Source organism: Diceros bicornis, chromosome 36 (assembly GCF_020826845.1).
Source record: "Diceros bicornis minor isolate mBicDic1 chromosome 36, mDicBic1.mat.cur, whole genome shotgun sequence".
NCBI lineage: Eukaryota > Metazoa > Chordata > Mammalia > Perissodactyla > Rhinocerotidae > Diceros > Diceros bicornis.
Window position 1 is genome coordinate 17,315,426 of NC_080775.1, and position 27,849 is coordinate 17,343,274.

The window sequence follows — 27,849 nt, forward strand, 5'->3', positions numbered from 1 at the left end:
ACTTTAAGACACTTTAATTTGGGCTGGCCCCGTGGCGTAGCGGTTAAGTGCTCGCGCTCCGCTGCTGGCGGCCCGGGTTCGGATCCCAGGTGAGCACGATGCACCACTTGTCAGGCCATGCTGTGGCGGCGTCCCATATAAAGTGGAGGAAGATGGCAGCGATGTTAGCCCAGGGCCAGTCTTCCTCAGCAAAAAGAGGAGGATTGGCATGGATGTTAGCTCAGAGCAGATCTTCCTTACAAAAATAAAATAAAATAAAACACTTTAATTTGACTATACAGCCCAAATGAAATGTATCTTAAGTACGAAAAGAATATCCAAGAAATATTAAATGGTTTTTAGTTATCTTATCATTAGTAACAACAAAATATTATTATTTTGAAAATGTGTATAGTAAGATTAAGTACATAAGAAATATATTAATGTCATTGGGAACCAAGATTTTTAGTGTATAAGAAAAGAGGTACAAATATAAAGTAAAAAAGCCTGTAATTCAGTATGCCAATGGAAGATCACAAGGATATACGGTAAATTTTTTCTTTAAAGATAATAAAAGTATTTTCTAGTTCTTTCCATTGAAAGATTTAGATTCTTTGACCCATCTAGTAGCAATAGTCACTTCTAGCACCCAAAGTGTGGGATCTAAATACCATTTCCCATTAAAGGAGTCAGAACTCTTTAGAGAAATAATTGGTTCCAGTCCTGAGACAGTGAATGTATAAGAAGATCCTGAAACAACTTTCAGAGCAGAAAGCAAGGAAGCTTTCAAAGGTAGCTGGAGTTGGGTCAAAGAGGCTCAGAAACTAATTTGAAAGTTTTCCCACTAGGTAAATAAGGAATAATTTAATATAAAAAATTTCTAGAACAGGTTAAAATATATTGAATATGATAAAATATGAGTTCATAGATATCAAAAACAAAACAAAATCAAAAGGAATAATAGCTAATTGATCATTTGGGAGAAAGCTAGGGAACCAAGTCATTAGTCAGAAAACTGGAAAAAAAGGGAAAGAACCAAGCATTTATCCTACCTTTCCTATACGATCTATATGTGAGAGTAACCAAAAAGTTGATATGGGAAAGTTCTACTCCACTGAAGAACTCCAGATAACAAATAAAGAAGTGATAAAATAAACTATCATCATTTTGTAAGCCCCAATGAAAAACTAATCTAAACAATGAACCTAAGGCTTGCTAAAACCATTAGAGAAAGTAAAAAGAGAAGTTTTTTCACGGGAAGATCAAGCTGAGAAGATCAAAACTCTGATCAATTTTACAGTCATAATAAAGAGACATGCAGACATCATGTACCTCCTGATGTGATTATTTTTGCTAAAAAACCCAAAAACTTGAATTTCATCAAACCTCTTGATCTAACTACCAGTTTAAGACATGATAAATGGCACATGGGATACAAACAGCAAAATCCAGAATGTGAGATACTCCCAGTTTCTTTAACAAAAAAATTTGAACAAGGATTAAGATATGGTAATAGTAAGGAATTATTGTTTGTTTTAGTCTTTATTGTTTTCAGGCATTGAGCAGTAAATAGCAAAAGACTGCAATCTTTGAGAGAAGGGAAGCACGTGTGGTAAGTCCCATGTTCACCTCGGAATTCTCCCCACGTGCATTTCCCAAATTAGAGGTCAGGGCAGTTGAGCCCAAGCAGCAGCAATGTTCTTGTTGGGTGAAAGAAACAAAACTCAGAATTTGGGATGACTAGAGTGGCTGGGATTTTGGAGCAGGGTACTATAGAGAAGGCAGCTCCATGAAAATAGCACCCCCAAAGTTTACAGGCGTTTCCTTGTGTCTTTATGGGAATCCAAAGCTGCACGTACACAGGGGAAAACTGTAGAAGGCCTAATAGAGAATATGAGAGCCATGAGACATAGTCAAAACCTCTAGTATATGTGTCACTTGAGTCCCAGATGGAGAGGGGAGAGAAAAAATGACAGAAGCAAAGGATAAAAACCATATGATCATCTCAGTAGATTCAGAAAAACTATTTAGTATATTTCAACACCAATTCATGATAAAAAAAATTCTTGGCAAGCTAGAAATAAAAGGTGTGATGACTTAAAAATGTTCCTAAGTTCTTTGACACTGTTCCCATTGAGAGGTGGAGTCTACGTCTCCTCCTCTTGAATCTGGGTGGGCTTATGACTGCTTCAACCAATTAAAAACACGGCAGAAATAACACAACGTGTTATTTAAGTCAAAAAAAAAAAAAAAAAAGCCATGCAGCACCTGCCTGGCTGTAATGCTTGCTCTGAGAGAAGTCAGTTGCCGTGAAAGAAGTTCCACTATTCTAAGACCGCCATAGGAGAAGGTCAACAGCCTGGTTGAACTCTCTTCCAAAAGCCAGCATCCATTGTTAGCCATATGAGTGAGTCATCTCGGATTTCGAGCCCCGTTAAGCCTTTAGATGACTACAGTCCCAGCCAACATCTGATTGTACTGCTTAACAGATCAAGTGATACTTGTCATGTCCAGCCCTTTCCAAGTCCCTGGTCCACAAAATCAGAAACAAAATAAGATGATTAATGTTCCACAACACTAAACTTGCAGGTAATTTGTTATACTGCAATAGTAATTAGACTAGGAGAGGACTTCCTTAATCTGATAAAAGTTATCTACAAAAACTGATAGCTAAAACATCATATTCGATGGTGAAATATTGAATATTTCTCCATGAGGTTGGGAACAAGACAAAGATGCCCATTACATTTTTATTTAGCATTGTATCGAGTGCCCTAGCCAAGACAATAAATAAGGGGAAAAAAATAAAAGAGATTGGAAAGGAAAAAGAAAAATAGCCTCTATTCAAAGATACCATAATTGTGTATGTAGATAAATCCAAAAGAATCTACCAAAAAAAATAAACCTATTAAAATTGATGAATGAATTTAGCAATGTGGCTGGATTCACAATCAAATATTTTTAAAAATACGTCACGTTTCTATACACTAATAACAAATGGAAAATGAAGTTTTAGAAAAATAATATCATGACATAGCATAAATATCAAATATCTAGAAAAAAACTAACAATAGATGTGAAATAATTAAACACTGAAATCTATAAACCATTGCTAAGACGAATTAAAGGAGAGCTAAATATAGAGATGTTCATGGATTGACAGGGTCAATATTTTTAAGAAGTCATCTCTTCCCAAGTTGATTATAGATTCAATGTAATGCCAACAAAATCCCAGCAGATTGTTGGGGGAAATTAACAAGTTTATTCTAAAATTTATATGGGAATGTAAAGGATCTAGCATATTTTAAAGAACAAAGTTGGAGGATTTACGCTACCAGATTTCCAGCTTCAGTAGTTAAGCCAATGCGGCACAAGGATAGAAAAACAGATCAACAGAAAAGATGAGAAATTCCAGAAATAGATCCACAGATTTATTGATGGGTGAATTGGAGATTTGGTATACTGTTCTCTCAGCTTTTTCATATGTTTAAAATTTTCATAGTAAAAAATTTGAAAAGTAGAACACTAAAACCAACATAACAGTAAAAAAAACCAAATTATGTAATAGTCATTAAGATAAAGAATATTAAGTGAAGGAGGGGACAATGTCCTCAACAACATCCCTGAGGTAATCTACTAGTAGAGCTTATATTTTATTATTATTATTTATTATTTTATCTCTGAAAATGAAATTCCAATTCATTTTAGATTTATTTGATTTTAAAATATTTATAAAAATATTATATATCACTGGATTTCAAAACAGCTAATGTATCCAAAGGTCTAATATTGATCAAGAAAATTTAATAACCTCAAGATTTTGCTTTATTTTTCTCCATGTTTACACTTACCCGGTTGCTGTGTTTCCCATCTTATTGTAAAGCCTCTCTCATTTCTTAAATGTTCAGAATAGAAATGAAAATAGAGAGCATTGTCACTACTGAGGAGTTCATTAGGGGGTCTGGAGCCACAGAATCTTCCAAGTTGAAATGCTGCCGAGGAATCTCCATCATGAATCTGAAGAAACTCATATGGACAATTATCCACTGATTCTAACTGGAAATAAGTGAAAGTGATACGAAGCACCTGAAAATATAAAGGCCACAATTTTTCATTTCCATGTTAATTCTAAAGCATTTCTCCCACTAATTAGAAAGCACTCATATTGAGTCGCTTTCAAGAGATAAAGCTATAATTTCCTAATTATCCACAAATACATATGACAATTCCACATATTAAATGACTTTTGTTAAAAATTGCTTAGACCTAACTTCAACTAATATCAAAATATATAAAAAATCTTAATGTTAATGAAATAGATTTTTAACGGCTTTATTGAGGTATAATTGATATGCAAAGAACTGCACATATTTAATGCATACAATTTGATGAGTTTGAACATATGCAAACTGCTGTGACACCACCACCACAAACAATGTAATAGACATATCCAACACTCCCCAGAGTTTCTTTGTGTCTCTCCTTTTCGTGTGTGTGATAATGACACAACATGACATCTACCCTCTTAACAAATTTTGAAGCGCACAATATCATATTGTTAACTATAGGTACTATGTTGTACAGAAGATCCCTAGAACTTACTCATCTAGCATAACTGAAATTGTATACCCATTGAGTTGTTATCCAATGGGTTAATGAAATAGATTTACCTAGATTTCATTAAATTGTCAAGCCCATTAAACAAAGACACTTCAAATGTATAGCTGATAATGCTTCCAAATCAGTAAAACACATCGGAGATTTGAAAAATCTACCTTGAATTAAATTTAACTAACTAATATTACCATTCACAAGAATTTATACTCTGATCACCTGAATAACCTGTAGCGTGTAGCATACACACAGGTGTTTATCAGTGAACCCCAGAGATGCTGATTCCTTAGAGGTCTCTGAACCTCTCAACAAGATACTGATGCCCAGCCCAGATGGACGACCTCAGGTATAGACTGAGTAGGCATGGTGTAGCAATGTGCAAAGTCTGCAAGTCTTCGGTGGTTGGATATCACTAATAACAAGAGTAGAGTGCTGGCCCCGTGGCTTAGTGGTTAAGTGCACGCGCTCCGCTGCTGGCGGCCCGGGTTCAGATCCCGGGCGCGCACTGACGCACCGCTTCTCCGGCCATGCTTGGGCCGCGTCCCACATACAGCAACTAGAAGGCTGTGCAGCTATGACATACAACTATCTACTGGGGCTTTGGGGGAAGAAATAAATAAATAAAATTAAAAAAAAAAAAAAGAGTAGAGAATGATGGAAGGTAATATGAAGAGTTCTGAGCATACAAGTAGAGAAAATAAACACAAAAATGTGTTTCCAAGTTAAAATGTTAGAATGTGCAGACTTAATATAGTATTGTAATTAATGAAATATAAAAGATTTTGTACTGACAACATCATTTAAAATAGCGAAGCTACCAAAAGGAGGCTGTTGAATTTAGTTTCCATTATGATCCAAAACCACAACAGCATTCAGCTAATGAAAAAGGATATCAGGATATTTTTGAAATTCTGTGCTAGGGTATTTTTAAGATCTGTTACCCAACATTACATCATTTTCGCCCTTGAAGCAATTTCAATGAAAATCAAATAAATGTTCATGAATGTAACGATCCTGATTTCTATATAATTTCCACTATATTATGTAAATTGTGATGGGGATAAGAAGATATAAAATTACAATAATCAAGAAAAACAGCATGATTTTTTTACAAGTTGATAATAAAAATATTAAAATTTTTTCCCAAAATGATTTTTTCTTGAAAGAAAAATGTTTTCAATGTCAGGAAATAGAATTCATGAGAACTAAATGGAAGGAAGGAAATTCACATACCATGCCCACTGGGAAATTGATTTTGGAGTTTATTCTATTGTAGAGTTTCTCCCTTCTCAAGAGAAAAAATATTTTCTGGCCTGGTACAATGACCTCTGTAACACCAGTTTGCCGGAAAAAGTTAACAGGATGTCAAGGGAAAACCTTATCTATTCAGATGTACCAATTTATTTTAATGAGTCCAGGAATTGGTTGAGAAATAAATATTTGGAAAAGTCTGAGTAATTAATGTTGGGGAGGAAAGCACTAAAACCTTGGGCTTGGATCTTAATTTGAAGTGTTTATGCAGCAGTTCAGCATCTTTGGACTTGAATGGCCTGGGTTCAGGTCACCGCATGCCACTTACAAACCAAGTGCCCTTGGATAAATTCCTCAGCTGCTCTACGCCCCATTTCCTCATATGTAAGATGAGGATAATAATTCTTATCTTTCAGGGTTATGAGAGTCAAAATACAATGATCTCATATATGTGAAGCAATTAGCATAGCACGTTGGCACATGCAATGGCAGAGAGAAGACATTGATAAGAAAATCATTTTAATTGCAGTCCTCATTTTTGCATAATAATCAACATTATTGAGTGATCATCTTCAAACACTGCTGTCTCAGTAACAACATGACTTTACAAAGTACTGCCTGCAGTCAGCCAACCCATGTAGAGAATCATCCATGGACTTTAGAAGCAGACGAGCTTGACTTTGAAATCCAACTAGTCCAATTACAAGCTAAGGAGTGTTAAAAAAAATTACTTAGCTTCTCTAAGTTTCTATTATCTCATCTATAAAATGACGATTCTATTACTTATTTCAAAGAGTTAGTGTAAATTTAGAGAAAAGTGTGCAAAATGTCTAGCCCAAAGCCTGACATTTAGTAAGTCCTCAGCATATGAGAGTTGAGTTATGATTACATTATTTTATGTAATATATACACAGATTACATATTCATATATGTAAATGAAATGTACATTTAGACAGGAGATACTACATTTACCTTTCCCTCTTCAGTTTGGATAACCCAGAAGCAATTAATGTCATGAACATAACCAACATCAGGGCTCATATAGCCGAGGCTTCCATTCATCCCTGACAGGGACCCTCCACAAACTGCAAAGGAAAAGAAGATGGACTGTGCTTTCCAGAGACTCCAAAAAGGAAGAGGCTAGGTAACTCTGCCCCTGCTGATGAAATATTTAGAGAAACCTGAGTTGGAGACAAAAGCCCTGCCATTCTTTCTTCTCCCCTGACCCCTTTTTCCTTCGACACCCACCCAAATCCCACCTCTTGTTCAAAGTCCAGTTGATGTCTCTTCGTCTCCGCCATGAAACCCTCCTGCCTCTTTGTGTTTTCTCTGGCTCCCGTTCTCTCTGCCTCTATGATACTTGACTTGACCCCACACAATTTAGTTCTTTTTTTTTTTTATATTTATTTTTGTGAGGAAGATCAGCCCTGAGCTAACATCCATGCTAATCCTCCTCTTTTTGCTGAGGAAGACGGGCTCTGAGCTAACATCTATTGCCGATCCTCCTCCTTTTTTTCCCCAAAGCCCCAGTAGATAGTTGTATGTCATAGCTGCACATCCTTCTAGTTGCTGTATGCGGGACGTGGCCTCAGCATGGCCGGAGAAGCGGTGCGTCAGTGCGCGCCCAGGATCCGAACCCGGGCCGCCAGCAGCAGAGCTCACACACTTAACCACTAAGCCACGGGGCCGGCCCCACAATTTAGTTCTTATCTTTCATTCTTGTCTCTCATTTTGTATGTCTTGTCTCCTCAACTGCAAGATAAGCAGATAATATGTGGAGACAATATTTTATGCTTCCTTATTTCTCCCCAGGGTCTACCATAGTCATAAATACATCACAAAGTCTCCACAAATGTACTGATTCAGAATCAGGAGTAATAAGCGAGGAGTAGAGTAGTCAGTAGAGGCTTTATGGAGGAGGTTGAATGTGAAGTCCTCCTGAGGGACAGATACATTTCGATGGGAAGCAAAGAAGGAATTTGGAGAGGTTTGGGGAAGAAATATCCCGAATAAAGGAACATGGCAGAAATATTCATGGTGGCACATGGGGTCGGGTGGTAAGGAAAGAAGTCTGGCTTGAATGGGAGTATTCTTAGGGAATTAGCAAACAATAAGATTAGATGGATAGGGTGAGGCCTGGTTGTAGAGGATAACTGAAAAACAGTCTCAATCTTTATTTAACAAGCAATGGGGAGTCACCATATATTCTAGAGTAGGAGAGCAACATGATTATGTTTAATATTCTACGGAAATTAAATGGTTGCTATAGAGAAAACCTTCCCTTAGAAAACTATAAAACCTTAGCATATTTTTTCAGAACAGACATAACGAAAATGGCAAATACTCATTTAATTTTTCTTTTGAGGAAAAGGTTCTTCTGGCTTAAACTGAGATATATTCAGCTGGTAAATTCTGTACTATTTTCTGCAAGGAAAGGTTCAGTTCTAAGCACTTGAGCAACCGGAAAAGAAAGTAGGTTCAGTGGAAGAATCTGCAGCAGGACTCCTTAAAGGATGATACTTCTAAGCTGTAAGCATCTGTGGTACAAGAAACGCTGAGCATACCTTGCTGGGGAATCTCACAGAGAAGTCCAGTCCAGAAACTTGTGCATTCACAACTGAAAGCATTAACACCGTCGACGCAAGCTCCCCCATTCAGGCACGGGTTGCTCAGACACTCGTTGATGTTTTCTGTGCAGTTGATACCAGCCCAACCTGAGTCACACTCACAAAAATAACCAGAGACTGTTTCCTAAGGAAAGAAAAAATATAACACCCTAAAACAAATGGATAGGAAATTGACTTGAATCATCACAAATAACAAAGAAAAGTGGTGCTATGTGATGTATGTAGCAGATACGTAGATGCTTGAGCCGCAAGCATCTTCCAGTAGCCTAACTTGTATTCAATCATTTAAACGGTGATTGCTAAGTATAACAAGTCAGATTTGTCTGGATCAAACTGTAGGCTTTGTTTAACTACTTTCTAAATCATTGAGAAAAAAAAAATTAATTCATTGGTTTTTCCTGGGAACTAAAGTTACTACCTATCTTTTATCTGAGAGTTATTGACAGCCCCTCATCTTAAGCTTAAATCATTACCTTAAAATTCTCGAATCATAGAAAATGTATTTCACAGAAGTGAAACTAAAATTATTCTCAAGTACTCTATCTCCTCAAGAAGAAGAAAGGACTCACGATGCATTGGCCATTTAGACAGGGGTGACTCAGGCAAATATTACTGAGCTGCACACATCCATTTGGCCCATAACCATTTCCAGTATATCCAGGGAGACAAGTGCAGAGAGGTAAGGAACCTGTTCAGAAATAAAAATGGAAGTGTAAATACGATTCTGCTTGATTCAGATCCAGCAACAAAACTCAGGCTCTGTTGTATAGACAAGAAATCGCCAAGGTCAAGTCTGCATATCCCTAGGGGCAGACAAAACAAGATACGAGGAGAAAATATTAGAATCTTCATGTTTCTATTTTTCGTCTTAGAACAAGAAAGGCATTACACATTTCTAATACTTTAAATACAGATTGACACTGCTGCTGTCAGTCCATGTCATGGTCCTGAGTTGTGTACACATGTGAGGTTCACCAGGGGAAAGGGGAGTTTCTCATCATGGAGGGGTTGGCAGCAGAAAAGAGTATTCTTGTGATGATGCCATCTGTTGCAAGCCCTGTGCATATATTGACTGACTTAATCCTCTCAAGAGCCCTATAAATAGGTACTATTATAATCCCCATTTACAGATGAAGACAAAGCAAAGAAAGATTAAGTGCCTTGACCAAGGACATTCAGTTAGAATGTCAAGGGAAAAATCAAAATCCAAGCAGCATTTTTCTAGAATCCTTGCTCCTAATCTAACAGTATGCTGTTAATCATTTAATAAACATTTAAATAGTCGCAAGTCTATATATATGTATATACATAAAAGTCTTATATGTTATTTTATTTATGCGAAGTTAATAGAAACAAAAGTGGTATTTTGAAATAGCAAGAGATATGATACATTATTCAGTAAATGGAGTTGGGCCACCCATTTGGACAAAAATATCAAGGTAGATCTCTATTTGATGCTATAGATGAAAATAAATCCTAAAAAGATAAAAGATCTTAATGTTAAAAATAAATGAAAGTGGGGCCGGCCCCGTGGCTTAGCGGTTAAGTGCGCGCGCTCCACTGCTGGCGGCCCGGGTTCGGATCCCGGGTGCGCACCGACGCACCGCTTCTCCAGCCATGCTGAGGCCGCGTCCCACATACAGCAACTAGAAGGATGTGCAACTATGACATACAACTATCTACTGGGGCTTTGGGGGAAAAAAAATAAATAAAATCTTTAAAAAAAAAAAATAAATAAATTAAATAAATAAATAAATCAAAGTATAAAAGAACACACACTTGCCTATTTTTAAAGAGTTCAGTAGAGAAGGCCTAATTCTAAGGGGAGCAATCCTAAAAGAAAAGATTTACCGTTTTGAATATATAGAAAATTTAAACTTCTAAACAGAAAATACCACCACATAATTAAAATAAAAACAACATGCCAGAAAAAATACATGTAAAACATAAGACAGATAATGAGATGATGTCCTTAGTACAGAATGAAATTTTACAAATCAATGAGAAAGCAGGTGAACAAAGAGAAAAACAAAAATGGTCAGTAAATATGTGAAAAGTATTAATTATTAATTATTACTAATCAAAAAAGTTAATTTTGACTTAGTCAAAATTAAAATAATAGGAAGGCAATTTTTGCCTATAAAATTGACCACAATGAAAAATTACAACAGTATCCATTATTGTCAAGGGTGGGGTAAAGGTATATTTTCATATACTGTTAATGGGTATATAAACCGATACAACATTTCTGGGAGAAAATTTAGCAATATATATATTTTAAAAATCATAGGAGGTGAAGCTACTTTTATGCAGCATTGCAGACTCTGTTGGTTATCACCCTAGATCCATTTTTCCCTGACTTAGTAGTGAACCTCTTATTTAACTGGTGGCATGGGCACCTGAAATAAAGACTACATTTCCCAGCCTCCCTTGCAGCCTGGGTTAGCCACCAGGCTCAGTCCTGGTCAATGGCATCAAAATGGAAGAGTCCTTGGAGGGAGTTGACATGTCCTCCTTCCACTTTTCCTCTTTCCTGCTTGCTGGAATACAGTCATGAATTAATTAGCTGGCTTAATTATCTTGGGAAATAATTGCTAAATTCAAGCAGATCATAAAAGAGCATAGCTTATTGCATTAAAAAATCCAAATGTATAGTTTCATAACATGGATTAATTTTTGAAGATCAAAATAAGAATTTTGAAGATAGGGGACTTTGTTTTTTAAATGTTGATTTGTTTACAAGGTCATATTAAAATACTCCAAACCAGAGGGAGAGATGAGTCATTACCTAGAACTGAGGAGCATGACGCATCTGTGTGGCAGCCTCCATTATCGACCAAGCAGATGTCTATGAGTGTGCACACTCTTCCATTGCCCTCGTACCCTGATCACAGCAAGAGCAGAGACATGACAAACAACGTTAGAATATTCGAGAAGATGAATCCCAATCTGGGAATCAAATATCATGAAACAGACCAACCAGAGATCCTCTATCATCAAAGCAGAAAACATGAATATGAGGTGTCATAAACAAAATTCCATAATTAAGAAAAGGGACAACAAGAATTAGGAAGCAAATTTCAGAAACAATGTTCTGGGCTGTTTCTAATGACAAAAATAAAAAATGAAAATAAAAAGACTATGAAACTACTGGTAGACTCAGAGAGTGCTGACACTAAGGAAGCTGACATTTTTTAATTACAGTCACTTTGATGATCTTACAGCTAAATTATTGCAGAAGTCCAAAGTACTGTTGTTTCATATTAATAAAACATATTGGGTTTCAGTTCTCCCTGAACTTCTTGGATAGTAACTCAATTTAGATTAAAGAATAGCAGTAATGACTTCTTTCCAGAAGGAAAGAAACTAATGTGTATTATATGCCTACTATTACGCCTATTTAGTAAACTTTATATGTAAAACATCTCATGAGTGCTTTATATTAATAAATTATTTGTGGGGACAATGGAGCTATAGGTCTGTGATTCACAGAGAAAATTTTTCAAATTCTGCATTGTCTCAGCATGCTATTTCACAGTTTGTAAAGCCTTGTTGTTTTCATCGATATTCAAAATATTTTTTCTTTCTTTCTTATAATATAGCTGTAGTAATGTGCCCTGAATCCATAAGTTAAATGAAACTTTCTGCACTATTCAGTATATCTCCTTAGACAGAAGTCATATTTAAAATGCAGCACAAGATCTGCTTTGAAATGTATGTTTTGCCTGTAATGGTATCAAGAAATTTGCTGTAGCACCTGGTGGACAGGCCTCACAGTGGTAAGATCCAAGTGTATTCACACACTCAACACGGGGAACCAGAGAACAAGCGCCATTGTTTATCTCACATTCATCAATATCTTCACAATAGTATCCATTTCCTTGCCAGCCTAGAAAAATAAGAAGATTTGAAAAGTTAGCTCTATAGATAAATCAACAAAGAAGAAATGTAAATAGCCAAAAACATATAAAGACCTGCTTAACTGTAAGGAACTATAGATTAAAATGAGATAGACGCTACCTATCAGATTGGCAAAAATTGCCTTAAATTGTTAGAATCAAATTTTGGCAAAGAGGTGGGCAAACAGGGTACTTTATATGCTGATAGTCAGAATTTAAATAAATAAAACCTATTTGGAAAGAGATCTAGCAGTATTCATTAAAATTTTAAAAATACATCCCTTTTGACTAACAATTCCTCTTCTTAAAACTTATTCTACAGTGATAAAATTGCCAGTATATAAAGATGTAGGTAAGCAGATGTCTATTGCAGCATTGTTTAAAATGGGGGGAGAACTCTCACTGGTCAATAGGGGCATAGCTGAACGTATTATGACTCACCTACATCATCAAATACTAAAAATTATTTTTAATAACATGCATACACACATATCGAAAGAATTTTCCCAAATACATTTTAATCAAAAATACAAATTTTAGGGCCGGCCCCGCGGCTTAGTGGTTAAGTGCATGCGCTTCACTGCTGGCGGCCGGGTTCGGATCCCCAGCGCGCACCAACGCACTGCTTCTCCGGCCATGCTGAGGCCGCATCCCACGTACAGCAACTAGAAGGATGTGCAGCTATGACATACAACTATCTGCTGGGGCTTTGGGGGAAAAATAAATAAATAAAATTATTTAAAAAAATACCAAATTTTAGAATAATATGCAGACTATGTTCTCAATGGGGAAGAATTCTTTAAAAACCTGCATATGTGTCTATGTGATTGTATGAGGGAAGGAAAAGGTAGAAGAGGCAGAACAAATTGTTAACAGTGGTCTCATTAGGAGAATGAGATTAAAGCAAAGAAAAAATATCATTTTACTTAAGACATTTCTGTTGTTCAATTGTTATAAGTTTCATTACTCCTATAATTCAAATGATCACAATTATAAGAACTTGCAAAACCTTTTAAATCCTTTAAAATATTTATTTTCTTTGATCTAAGAAGAGTTCCCTTCTAAAAAGCTACCTAAGAAAATTATCATCTTCGTGGGTGAAGAAATGAGTGCGCAAAAAAAAAACGCTGGAAGGAAATATGCCCAAATGTTAACGGTGGTCCTCTGAGCCAGAAGACTACAAGAGTCCTCCCTTATCCATAGTTTCACTTTACACTTTCAGTTATCTGCGGTCAACCTGGATCCAAAAATATTAGATGGAAAATTCCAGAAATAAACAATTCATAAGTTTTAAATTGCACACCATTCTGAGTAACAGGATGAAATCTCCGCCACCCTGCTCTGTCCCATCTGGGACACAAATCATCCCTTTGTCCAGCATATCTACACTGTATGCTACCTGTCCATTAGTCACTTAGTAACCCTCTTGGTTATCAGACTGACTCTTGAAGTATCCCAGGGCTTGTGTTCAAGTAACTCTCATTTTACTTAATAATGGCCCCAAAGCCAACTTCCTTGTTAGTTATTGTTGTTAATCTTTTACTGTGCCTAATTTATAAATTAAACTTTATCACAGGTATGTATGTATAGGAAAAAACATAGTATATATAGAGTTTGATACTATCTGTGGTTTTGGGCATCCTCTGGGGGTCTGGGAACATAGCCCCCATGGATGAGGGAAGACTATTGTATGTATATTTTTTTCTGTGTGTTTTTTTTTTTTTTGCATATTTTTGTAGTTCCTTTATATTTTATAAGCAGCATATATTACTTTGATATTTAGGAAAAACAAGGTGATTAACAGGAAAACAAAAAGCTTTTGTTTTTCTCTTCAACAATAAAAAGAATGTCAGAACACATTGCCCATCCTATAATTTAAATAATTTATTTTTTCGATTTCTAGTCTTTAAAGATTGACACTGGCAAATTACCTTCAAGAATACGATTATTTGCAAATTTTGCTTGCCCCTGAGAATTAAGAGAGAAAAAGTCTTTACATGTTTTTTCCAATGTCTTTCCAGTTGTACAAGATGCTAACATACAACATGAAGAAAGTCACTAAACCAAAAGTCACGGGATTCCTTGGCAAGACAGAATAACAGAGTATTCAGCAGCTCAGCTCAGAGCCACAGTCAGGCAGACCTGGGTTTGAATCCCGGCTGCCTGTAAGCTGTGTGATCTTAAGCCTCTCTAAGCCTCCTCTAAGCCTCAAATTTCTGTATTTTAAAATGGGAATAATACTAATTCCTACCATTTCTTGTTTGTGTTGTAGTTGCAAGAATTAAAAATTGCCTAGCACAGTCCTTAATAATGTTTTCATAAAAAAAAACAGTTGCTATTATTATATTCTTTTAGTGCTCCACTTTCCAAGAACACCCACGGAGTGCAGATGGGTCTTGTAAACTCTCCGAGGTCTGGTTAATTGCCCTCCAGTGCACCCAGCACAGTGATCTGCTCTACAAATCTGCGTTGAATGGATGACAATGATCTCATATAGTAAGAGATGAAGCTTGGACTCAAACCCAGGTAGTCTCTGAGTCCACAGTCCATGTTTTCAGCAACTCAACATGACCACCCCGGGAGATCTGGTCTCTGTAGGTCTGTGATGGAGCTAGACATCCCTATTTACAGCAAGGCCACAGGGTCTTCTAATAAGACACACAGGTGAGAACTATTGGACTCTGGTGGAGATACTAAGAGGTCAAATAATTTGCCCAAGTTTACCAACCTTTGTCTAGTATGAAAGATGGGACCAGAGCACATGTCTTTTGATCTCAAGTCTAGTCAGTTAATGGCCATCGCAATAAAATGTTTGACCTCACAAACTCTGTGGCTAACCCTGCCCCCAATGTTTGACTCCAGCACAGTTTGGGACAAACCTCCCATTTCTATTGTTGAATCGTTACAACAGTAAGATGGTCTGGGGCAGGAGTTAGTGAAATAGGACATGAAACTAGACTGGAACACCTCCTGAGAATGGTCTTCTTATCCTTCGACAGTGGAAGTAAACTGATTATGGCACATTGTCTGGCCGGCTTGCAGAGCCCAGCATGGCACCTCTGGCTGGGCGTGGACCTGCCCACATACCTATTGGACAGGCCCCACAATAGAAAGAGCCTGGAGTGTTGAAACACTGGACAAGGGATGAACAAGGCTCAGGCTGGAGGCTGCACTCGTCTCTGTCCAGCGTGCAGGCCGAGCTGTTCTCCGGCGACGTCCACCCAGCATCGCAGCTGCAGCTGTACTTGGGCTGGCGGGATGACAAGAGTGTGAATAAAGACCATCCAGAAAAGCCTTTGAAAATCGCACCAAACCCCCAACTGTTTATCCTCTAACATTCAGTTCCTTAAGGCCAATTGAGTGGCTTCTCTTTTTCTTCCCATATGATTAAGCATTTAGACCAGACCATGCAAAAAGAGAAACATCTGTATTTCAGAGTAAGGGAAACCTATAATTTGCCCCAAAGATGCCAGGGAAAGAGCAACAACAATCAAGAACTGTAAGTCAATATAATTAAAGTCAATCAACTCAGCCTGCTATGTTTTTAGAAAGAAAAACACCCATGGAGGCACAGACCTTGGAAAATCAATTCTGTTTGTTTCCTTTTTGAAAGCCTCTCCTCACCCTCCCACCTACACTCCCCCTCCCACTATCATTGGAAGGGAACCATTTTCCATCACATGGGGACAAAAAAAACAGAACTAAAAATAAAGACCCGAAGGTCTCATGCAAGGCCAAGTGGGCTGGGGTTGGGCCACCTTGAGGGTCAGGAGTTAAGGTCATCAGGACCCAGAGCACAGGGTCACTCAGGGACATGGGTTCACAGTCTGCAGCACTCACAGGGGCTCAGGGCCAGAAAAATCCAGACTCCTTAAAACTGCATGTTGTTGACAAGAGTGGGCCTTTTGTGTTTCCATGTATTGTCACAGTTAAAACTCACAAGGTCACGAGAAGGTCAGGTCTCACAGAGAGATTTATGCAGGAATAATAAAAATGGTAGTAATTTATGTAATGAAACCAACCTCTGGGTCCACCTTTCTGCTTATTTACCGACAACTCTCATCTCGTCCTTGCCTGTGCCTGGCTTAAGGGCAGGAAGTGACTTCCTCTCTGCAGCCCCACAGGGCCGTGCTTGTACACAGTCACGCAGGATGAAGAACTAATAACCGTGACTCCCTCCAAGGAGCCACATTCCAGAAGAGACCCACCTGTCCAGCCTGCACGCGGACTAGATCCTCACAGATGCCGTGGACGCAGAGCACCGTGGAGCCCTCCTCACAGTCATTGTATTTGGATGCACACTGGGGGCCATAAGTCTCAGGTGAGCAGTGACAACTGTTGATCATACAAGAGGACAGCATCAGGGCTTACGCTTCAGGGTGAGTGCCTGCTTCTTAGCATCAATTAAAAAAAAAAAATTCCAACTGCACTTCAGTGATGTTCACATGGACTCATGGAATGGAATTCCGTGGAATCATAAACCAGCAAACCAGATTCACTGGCTGGAGTCTTAGAAGAAAATCACCGCTCTGCTTCAAGTGGTGGATTGAGTAAATGTATTATCGTCTCAAACACAGTGTTAGAGGGGCATGACTTACTATCTGGGCTAAGACTATCGCTATAAATTTTTCTGGTATCATGTCATCAAACAGCACTTTCACAGGTCAGACATCTATAAACTGAGGGTGATGGAGTTTATTCAAGACAGTAAAGGGAGAGACCAATAAGTCCATTCACCGTCTGTCCAACCAGACCCACCAGTAAGCGTAGGTGACCTTCACTGAACTGACAAATTCCTAGAATTTATACAATTCTAGGATTGTATAAGCCCACAGGCAATGGTATATCCACATCTCAGAGTCTACGATAATTATGATTATATTACAAAGGGCAATACTTCCTCTATCCATAAGAGATGTAGTTAACATAGCAACATTTCTTTCATAGTCACATTTTAACTCATAACAAAATGTAATTATTACACAATACCTAAGCTAGCAGTGAGTGTTTATTGTTAAGAGATTTCAGTTCAATAATAATCAAATAAGCAAAGTTGTTTTAAACTAATGTAATTCTTAAAATTGCTGAGTTAGCTTTATATCTGTACTGTAGCTTCAAAGGGAATGTGGAAGGTGTGAGAATGCAGTTGGGAAATGGGAAGGGATAGAGGAGTCACAGAGCCTAAGCTTACTTCCACATGTCTGAGCACATCCCATGGATAGAAAAGCCAGGCCCAGAGGTCATGTTGGCCTGACTTGAGCAGCACTGGCCCACTTGGAAGAAACGAACCATCGAGGCTGAGTGTCAGAGACCAGGAATGGGGAGGACCTGCATGGCCATGAACTGTGAACTAGTTTCTGAATGTTCTGGAAAAAGGGCCATTCCACAAGGCGAAGAAGCTCTTTTAACAATACATGTTGAGGCACAAGATGCTTAGCTGATGTCCACGGATGAAAACAAACGTGTGATTGACAGTGTGGGAAATGAGAGTTTGGCTATTTGAGAAGCAAAAAAGCCACACTCTGGTCACAGAACTTGGTGTACCCAAAGAGGGTCTCAGAAACAACTGCTGGGGTGGCTTGTTTGAATGGGTTCTAAGGAAGAAGAGATCAATGAATGTGGTGAGAAACGGAGAGTAAGAATATGATGAGTACCATTCAGGCACTCTCACATGTAGGGTTGTCAGATCTAGCAAATAAAGATACAGGGCGTCCAGCTAAATTTGAATTTCAGACAAATGAATAGTTTTTTTGTCTAAGAATGTCCCATACAATTCGCAACATCAATATATAATTGTGTAAAAGTTGTTCCACTAATAAATTACATTTCTGAGCAGTCCAAGGTTGCCTTTCTCATTAAGACAAGGTCATAGATTAATAGCAATAGATGATTAACCTCAAAAAGAAATTCAATTATTCATTCCCTACCCATAGCTATTTATCTTCCTCTCATCTCTCTCTTTCTATACTCTCCCTGTCATATTCTCTTCCCTTTCCTCTTTACTCTCCCAGCCTTACCCAGACTATTCTTCCAGAGAATTTAATTAGACTCTTGGAGATTATAGAACTTTAGACCCTTTTATATACATATTCGAGCATTTGATCCAAGTGACTTCTCTGCTAAAAGTTTATTTTACCACCACTTTCACGGCCCCCCCCCCCAATTTTTTTAAATCTTTAAACCAATTATTACTAGCTTTCCAAGTCTTTCATGTATGAGAGGTCTGAGTATTCAGGACCCCAGGGGAAAAAACTACCCAGGTTTAAATCCTGACCTCTCTCCTACCTATTGTTCACCTTTGTTTCTTATAAAATGCTATTGCCAACCTCTGAACTCGACTTTCACCTTGGGGTCTAAAGGCATTTTCCTGTAGGAAGTGCCCAGGAAACTGTGTTTATCTTATCACTAAGTGCTTTGCTGTTGGAAAATGGCTTAAGGTTGGAGAGGAGATTCTGGTTCCTAGACCTGCAGTTAAATCCTCTCTCTTGTTGTCTCTCTTCCTTCTCCCTTGATAGTGTCACTTGGAGATCCGTAAATTTTAATCCTACACTCTTCTCTAAACAGCTACGAAGTGTACTTCTTTCCCTTAAGTTTAGGTAATGTGAGAAGAAGAAAGCAGGAGGGAGGGAGAGAGGAAGCCAAGTACACTGTCAGCTTCCTTGCTAGGATCCTCAAAGACAAGTATTATTAATCCCATTTTACTGGCAAGGCTCACATTGCCCTAGGCCACAGAATTAGTAACTGGCAGAAGATGAATTAAAACCTAAGTCTGTGTTACTTCTGCACCATTGTTTTTCCATGTCACATTCCCTGGTTCAGAAAGGTAGAGCTAATTGAAGACTTTCCATTTTTATGTGTCTTTTCAACATAACAGTGTTTGCATGCAAAATGTATTCTCAAGGTGTCTGGATATGCCCTTTAAAGAAAAAGAGTAATGAATTATATACCTCCCTGCAGAAGTCACTTTTGTAATGACCTTCTATTGCTGCTGGTTTGGTTCCAGCAGAACAAAACTGGGCTTTTCAGTCTTCAAAAACACTGCAAGTGCGTTTGGCAAGTGAGAAGAGGTCAAATACACTTTTGTAGTCGTAGCTTAACTTGTGTTAGAGTCCATGGTGCAATATTAATGTAACTGACTAACTGAAAGAGTTAATAAATTTAATACCTAACTGTCGTCTGAGCTAAAACCAGATTATCCTCATCTGCTCTGCATGTTTTAAAATCCAGCAGTGATAAGAATAGAAATAAATAATACAAAATATGCTAATCATCATTGTGTTCCTGGAGGATAAAAACAAACAACAAACTCAACTTATTTTTTCTAGAAAGCCTTCTAGATCGGAGCCTCATGTATATAACATACACCATCCACGCATGGCAAATTTGGATCCCAAGGGCTGTCTTAAATCTAAAGTAAGCAGAGGAACGATAAGAATCGATTCTTCAGAACAAAGAAGCAATAACAAAATTGAGAAGTAGCAAAATATTATGTTAGCTGTCTGATGCAGTTGGGGGCAAGACTCAAACCACAAGAATGGGTAGAGACAGACAATGGTTTTCCTTACTCTGCTTTCATTAACTTAAAAAAAGAATTTTTTACCAGAAATTTTCCTATGAAATAGGGCTTCCAATTAATTAGTATTTGCATAATGTTTATCTTTCAAAAGTCTTTATAATTCGGAATTATTAATCCCTTTAAATAAAGACTCCTTTGTCTCCCCAAGTAAATGGGCTCCAAGAGTTAGAGCCCATTTACTCTAAGGGGGGGCCCAAATCCAAAGCAAACCACTCATCATGACCACATTTCTGCAGGTCTAGATTATTCAACTGCAGCTCAAGGTTTCCTTTAGTAAATGTCTGTTGAAGAGGCTTCTAGCCTCAGGGAAGCTACTGATTAACAGGATTTAATCTCACATAATTAACAGAACTCAAGAAAGTATCTTAGTGTTCACTGTTTCATTACACACAGATTCTACAAAGTAAGCATTTAATCTTATGCCTGTGCACATTTTTCTATTTTCTTTAATTCCTTCCAAAAGTCTCTATCATATGCCTAATTTAGAGTATTTAGGTCACAGATAATCAACTAGAATTCATGAGGCTTCACAAACTATCCCCATATAGAGGGGAAGAACCCAGATTTAAATGTTCTGCTCTCTAATGTCCTCCAGCAAATCTGTGAAGGGCAGAGACCAGAAACCAAAACCAGAGTCAGCACAATGAGTCCTTGGGCTTTCTTTTACAGGAAGATGCAAGAGAGAACTCAGCATTGTTCTTAGAATGTTAAATCCGCCATTTAGGCAGCTCTCAACAAATAAAATGGTTCTCTCTCTCTTTCATGTTTGTATCTGAACAAGAACTCTAACCCCTGACATGCAACAAATAGTTGTCTTAAAAAATAAGTTTGCCTTTTCCATTTCGCAGGGGTAAAAATAATGTGCTAAGGGGAAAAAAAAACAATTTTGACTTGGTCTATGGGTCTAATCCCACCTGCTGCCCACCTTTGTTATCTGTTGGCTTGCAAGCCCCCAGAAGACAATGATGATAAAGGAAGACCAGGAGTGAGATCTAATCTCCAGGATACTTCTTGACATCAGCAAGGCAGGAAAGTATTAGTGCTGGGAGTCATTTGTCACCAATATCTCCAAGCAGCAATTCTCACTGATAGAAGCCCATAAATAGAAATCAGGAGATAATGCTTTCAAGGGAATGAAAGATTAGACCTGCATTTTGGATCTAACCCAAGTTTGAATGTTTACAAAGGCAGGGATCAGGGGATTCATTTAAATGAGAAACAACGTCCTGAAAGCAAAAGGCTCTTTAATAACATAATACTTAATTTAAACCAGAGGTGGTTAGTTTTGGTTGTGCACAAGGATTAAATCCATAGATGTATCTACCAGAAGTTTGAATAAGTTAAGCTGGAATGAGCAAAAATTTTAAGATAAGAACAAAAGGATCAATTAAATGAAAAAGAGAAGGATTGTGACTGCTTTTTGAGAAAACAGTGTGCTAACAGATGACAAGGGAAAAAACAAAATTACTGCACTCATTTTTACTGCAAAGAATAGAATGGATATCCTTACAAGGGAAATGGAGAACCAGATAGCAGAGACACTAGTAAAAGAGCAAATAATTGCTCTTTACTCCAGTCAGATTATACCCCAGAGTATTGAAAGAATTTGTTCACGCCATAACAGAACCAATTTCTTCATCTTTTAATAATCACAGAATACAGGAGACCAACCAAAATATGGGCAAAAACAATGTCTAGAGATGTTTTTAAAAGTGATTTTAAGGAACTATACAAAAGTAAGATTGATCTGTCATAAATTTTTGGACTTGATTATTTAAAAAAATAACATGTCAGCCAATATACCTTTAGTGACCAATATTCCTAGAGTTTGATGGGAACATGGAGGTGTTGTGAAGCTTGTCTTAGCTTAGTAATGGAAGGGAAGTTTTCCCAGAGAGGGAAATTCCTGAGCTGAGCAGAATGCTGTAGACAAGCCATTCAACAGGGTAAATCAGAAGAGAAGATAGGAGCCGCATGGTGATTGGGGTAAGGGGTCTTATGGCTAATTGAAGAAAGGAAATGAGAGTTAACTATTTGAAGAAAACCTGAGTTCACTCTCTGATCTTGTTGTGATCAACATTTTAATAAGCGCTTCAGTGAAGACATCCTTATTAATCTATTAGCTCACTGATCTATTGAATGAGTACAGCAGTGGCCTGCTGGTATGATGGGGTATCCCTCTTCTACTTAAAGCTGTTCAATGGCTGCCTCTTCAATGCTGTGACTCTTACTAACTTTTCAGCCTCATCTTGCACCATGTCGTCCCTACTCTCTATGCCAGCCTCAGTGGCCTTCTTCCAGTTCCTCAGGGAATCTAGAGAAAGCATTTCTTCATGGGGTGACAGTTGAGGACACAAAAGCTTTTCCTCATCTAAATAAATGGTTATTTGTATGTTAAATAAGAGCCACATATTTCCCCATGGAGTATCTAATTTTGCTGGTAATGCAGATAGTTAATCTTGGATGTTCTTAACTAGGGGATATTCAAGTCTTTCAAAAACCCACTCTCTTTATATTCTTTTTAAATAGGCAAAAGTGACAGACAGTTTTGAGCCAAAGCTTTAAGACACTCCATGTTTCTGCTCAACCCTCAACCATGGTTTTTGACCAAAATTGTAAGAAGGACATTCCTCAGGCAGCCCTTGTTCCTCCAGCCCAGGCCTAAGAATGAGACGTGCAGACCAAACCTAAACCGAAGCAGAGCCGCCGTGGCCAATCTGCTGACCCATGAGTATGAAAAATAAATCCTTGTTGTTTAAAAAAGAAAGAAAAAAGTTACCTGTAACTCCCTGCTGTATTTATACATGTGGCTCCATTCTGGCAGCCCAAGGGTGTTCCCGAGTAAATCTCACATTCGTTAACATCATCTAAGCACAGAGGACCCTGTGTTCATGTAAAGAACAGAGTCAGGTGTCACAGGTCACCGGGGCATCTGGGGCTAACATGATAAGTTTAAGGATTTACACATGGACAATAAAGAAGTCCTTGGTCAAGACAAATACAATAATACTAATACTAATCTCTGGTTACCCTTCCTCTGGAACTCAGATTTGGCCAAAAGAGCCAAAGAGCTCTTCTTACCATCACACCAGTCACTCAAGAAGAGTCCTTATACAAGCTAATCCTCATTTCACTGCGGCGCTAAGACTGGGAATACTCAATTTTTTTTTTAATCTGTGTGTCAGAAACATTTTCACCATTAATAGAAAAGGGCAAGAAAATTTACCTGGCTATGTCAAGATTCATTTAGTAGTCTCAATACTTAACAATTTAAATGAATGCTAGCCAAAATATCATACCCTTCCATGTAGTTATGCAATCAAGTGTACCCCTCCTTAAGATAGCTTAGGATTCCATGGGTTGTATAATCATGCCCACCATTGTTTGCAGTTTGGCATACTCCAAACATTCTGATTCGGGAGACCACAGAATCCTAGAAACTTTGAGTGGAGAATTAAATATGTCTGAATGATTCCAAGGAAACCACAGAGGCTGACTCACCATCATTTTTAACCAAAGACCAAGTGACTCACCTTCCACTGTGAGGGACAGATACAATAAAAGGAATCATGAAGATTGAGGCAGGCTCCACCATTTTGGCAGGGATTGCTGCTGCAAACCTTTTTGTCAACTGTCTGAAACAAAGACAGGATGGTCAGCGAGACAATCATCCTTTCAGGTGGCAGCAGTGAAAGACATGATTCAGTGCAGGTGTGCATGGAGGATTACATTTCACTCCTAGTCAACCGGGGTCTTCCTCTAGACATTAAACCAATGACTTAAGTTCTTCTTCAAATCAAGTCTCTCGTGAGAAAACAAAAAGTGTTTCTTATTAACAGTCTTATTCATATTCCTTTACTGTACATGCATTTAACCGGGGATGGGATGAGGCAGGAGGGAGAAGAGTCTCACTTTATTCTTTGGAAAGGCATTGTTCGCCGGAAAAATGTTCGTTGGTGGACAAGAATAAAGATTTCAAGTGTAGGAATAATAATGGACATTCCCATTGTACTAAGAAAATAAAATGGAAATTCCAGTTCTTTTGCTGTTATTCTTATCTTTGGTACCTCCAGACAAGCATTTGAAATCTGATCATCTTTTGCTGCCACCCCTCCTCCCATGGGTTAAGATGACTGAACTCTTTCCACTGCAAGTCCCTTTGTTTGAAATGTGGCCAGCTTAGGTACACCCTGCACTCTCGTGCCCACGTGACCACTTTCAGACCACAGTCACAAACAGACCTGCCTTTGTCTACCCAACCTGGGGAATCTTACCATATGTCAGCTATCAGTTCCAATCTTATAAGATTCGTAATGCCTTTGAGGGCAGAGAAAAATTCTTTAGGGAGGACAAGAGATTATGCAAGGAAAGCTATTCTATTAATTTCGCCTAATCATAGTCTAATTCACTGTTTTAAAAATTAAAATAGGGAGAAAGTATTCACTACATGTTTTTTATATTCAGTGACTCAGAAAGAAGTGTTCCCTTCATTTTACAGATGAAACTGAGAGCCGGAGGGGAGCCAACTGACTTAGCACCATTGATTGCAGAGCCCATTCTGTCTCCACCTTTGTCATAAGTCAGGAGACTGCACATGTGGGGGTCTCTTCCTGGACTCTGTTTTCTTCCATTATTCTGTCTATCTTTGTGCCTGTACCACAATGAGCCCTGTTCATCAAAGGACACTGTTAAGAAAGTTGACCACAAACTCATTAGAAGTTTTTCTGGCAAACAAAAGCGATGCTGTCTGGGGATTAAAAACTCAAAAGCCCGGTGGGGAGGGAGGGGGGCAGCAGGAAATGGAATCAGAAAGGAGTCCAGGGGACAACAATAGGGAATGACGGGGCCTGTAGTGCCCCGAGAGCACTTCCCCTATCCAAAGGCATAAAGGCACTTACATTCAAAATCATTAAAAACGCTTCCCGGGGGATGAGGAGAGGGAGGACAGTCTGAGCTAATCTTGACCATGGCCTCCAGCCCTTGACATGTGGTGGGAACAATGAAGCCCTCTAGGAAACTGAACATTCTAGTGCTCTGTCTTGCTCCACAGGTATGATTCCTCACTCATTTTCTCACCTACTCGCTTAAACGATCAAGGCTAAGAGGGCAATTTATCATTCCTTTTCCTTGGGAAAAAGAATACATGAACTTGTTCATCAAATTTAAAACACCAAAGTAGAGGACAATGCTTGAAGCATAATCAAAACAGATCAAGAATATTAGGGTAGGGAGTCTTAACTCAGAATCCCCTGACTTTCATTCAAATTTTTAAATATGGGGACATTCTGTGCATTTTTCTGGGTAGAAGTTTATGGCTTCCATGAAAATTTTAAAAACGTCACCTACCTACAAAAGGGGTAAGAAGTCTAATATTTCAAGGACTGGTTTAAAAGCATGTAGTAAACTTATGGAAGATTTGCTTTAAGAAATTGTGCAAATTTAATCACCAGCAAATGTACTTTAATGAAATTTGGAATATTTTGTGATGCACCCCAGACTTCTGAGTTTAATGTTAGAGAGGATGCATGGCCTTTCAAAACTCAGCCCTTGATGCCAGAATCAGCAAGTTGGGTGGTCACCAGCTGACCAGGTATAGCACACTTAAGCCTGCCATAACATGGTTCAAGAGTGACAGCGTAGGAGGAGGAGCACGTGGACTGCTGAACTCAGAGTCAGAAGGCCTCACATGCCTAGCCACCCTGGGCTCGTCACTTCATCTCCCTGGGACTCAGGTTCCTCACCTGTATCCTGGGAAGCATAAACTGTGATGAGAATTAAATTATGGGAAAAATCAAAGTCCTTGATGCTGATCATCCGTCCATCTTAAGATAAGAATACCAGCTCCATCAATGATTCTAATGTATTTTCAGTGAAAGATATTAGATATCTAGTAGTTATGGGACTCACCTGCTGTAAGCTTTGAAATTTTCTCTCAAGATCCATAAGCTAGTAGGGGGGAGGAAAAAGCATCAGTTAATAAGAAGGTCGCTATCAGAACATGTGCGAGGCCTAGTTAGGCAACAAGCCCTCGTCACAGCATTTCCAACCTTCTGCCCATCACCACCTCTACATCCTCTATTAGAGCTGTGTCATTTAGCCAGAAATTCCGTAATTACCATGCTAAATTTCTAAAGAGGACACAAGTTGGTATACCTTCTGTGAAATGGTTACTTACAAAGTTGAATTAAGGAGAACGAACCCATTTGGTCTAACGATGTGGAGGTCAGACTTACCGTGGAATTAAGCTGATAGATTTGACTAGAAATATTTTGAGGCAGATCAATTGCACTCCTTTTTAAATCTGTAATATCATCTTTGTTTTTCTGGATCTAATTTTAAAAGGAAGAAGAAGAAAAAAAGAGGAGGAGGAGGAGGAAGAAAATATTAGTGAAAAAATCATGTATATGTGATAGGAATAAAATTTAATATTTTGAGTAGTATTCTATTCTAAGCACTAAAATCTTGCCCATTATTATAAAAACCAAAACGATGCCATGTATAATAATCATCAGACTAAAATAGCCACAGCATAATTCCATCTACCCTTTTCCGTAACCATGTATCAAAGTATTTTCCATTCGCCTTTTTGGCCATAATAGCAGTTTAGAGTCCTCGTTAAGAGGCCTGGCTTGGAATCAGACTCTTCAGGTTTTAAATCTTGGCTCAGCCACTTATTGTATGTCGTTAGGCAAGTTACTGAACTGCTACAGGTTTCCTTTCCTCTCTTACAAATGGAGTAATAATAAAGCCAACCTCATAGGGTAGCTGTGAGGGTTAGATGAGGCAATGCATGTAAAGGGCTGAGCACAGTGATGGTCCATAGTAAGCTCTAAATAATGCCAGTTTCTAACACTATGACTGATATACCAGTGTGATGTAGTAAATAACAAGCACTGAAAACACTCAATAAGGCAGGGGAATAATTGGGCAATTGTGTTCCGCGGCAAAAGGAAACTTCTCTGGTCCCTCTCCTTCCTGCTTCCCTTGTGGAGCCATCCCAGTACCCTCTGTACATTCTCTGGACTAGAGTACATGAGCCTCCACAATGAGCCACTTCCCGCTAGCATTACGCCCTCTACCCATCATTAATGCTAGGGCATTGTTCTTTACAAGGACTTGTCTCACCTCCAATTATGTTCCCTGTGCTCAAGATTCAAGGTACAGATTAATAAAGACCTGTTCAATTAAGTGATCTTATATGGATATACAAAATTGCTTCAACATATTTCCACTGCATTACCTGATGCAAACATTCATCAAGGTCTTCATCATTTAATTTAATTTTTCCCAGGGATCCACTTCTAAATTCAATGTTTTGAGTAGACCCAGTAAGAAACACTAAATTTCCCCTTTCTGTAGTCATTCGAGGCCTGTATAATTCAAAGCAGAGAACACATCAGTATTTAGCACACATAATTTTTAAACCTAAAGAATAAAGTTTCTCACTGAATAACTATAGATTGCATATACCTTTGCTTTGTGGTTGACTCCACCAAATTCTCCCTGCTCATCTGCCATTTCTTTCTCTGCAAATTTCTTGGAGATATCTCCTAGTAATTGCATACTTTGCTTAATTGCAAAATGATAAATGAAAAATTTGTGTATAAGGAGATAATTCCATACAATAGTCCAAATGTTTTTCCCTATTTGTTTTAAAGATCATTGTTTTCTTCAAGAAAAATTTCACCTTTGCTTATCTAGCTATTTGTGAAAACTGATGAGGAACTACCTTAGTCTATCAGAAATAATCCATGTGTCTACTTACTGTTGGAGATCAGAACTTCTTTTTTGTCTCTGCAGCTCAAGTCCTCCAGCTTCACCATCTAATTCAGCAAATGTCAATAAAATAATCAAACTCCAAAGAAAAGGTGAGGACATGTTCCTCACCAACCCTCCTGCCTGT

The 27,849-nt window shown here is 38.2% G+C and overlaps 1 protein-coding gene across 1 annotated transcript in view; it reads right to left on the reverse strand.

Annotated features, from left to right (window-relative positions):
- Window positions 1-27,843, reverse strand: part of CUBN (cubilin) — a 258,176-nt gene extending 230,333 nt beyond the window's left edge. Inside the window, exons 1-14 of the mRNA XM_058532490.1 lie at window positions 27,712-27,843; window positions 27,187-27,316; window positions 26,180-26,275; window positions 25,854-25,892; window positions 23,480-23,581; window positions 22,726-22,829; window positions 16,579-16,705; window positions 15,458-15,620; window positions 12,229-12,360; window positions 11,260-11,355; window positions 9,041-9,159; window positions 8,409-8,595; window positions 6,817-6,929; window positions 3,831-4,065 (exon numbers count right to left, since the gene is read on the reverse strand). Of these exons, the coding sequence (XP_058388473.1) occupies window positions 3,831-4,065; window positions 6,817-6,929; window positions 8,409-8,595; window positions 9,041-9,159; window positions 11,260-11,355; window positions 12,229-12,360; window positions 15,458-15,620; window positions 16,579-16,705; window positions 22,726-22,829; window positions 23,480-23,581; window positions 25,854-25,892; window positions 26,180-26,275; window positions 27,187-27,316; window positions 27,712-27,824 (1,756 nt within the window). The 5' untranslated portion in view covers window positions 27,825-27,843. The remainder of the gene's footprint in view (window positions 1-3,830; window positions 4,066-6,816; window positions 6,930-8,408; window positions 8,596-9,040; window positions 9,160-11,259; window positions 11,356-12,228; window positions 12,361-15,457; window positions 15,621-16,578; window positions 16,706-22,725; window positions 22,830-23,479; window positions 23,582-25,853; window positions 25,893-26,179; window positions 26,276-27,186; window positions 27,317-27,711) is intronic.
- Between the last annotated feature and the right edge of the window lie 6 nt (window positions 27,844-27,849).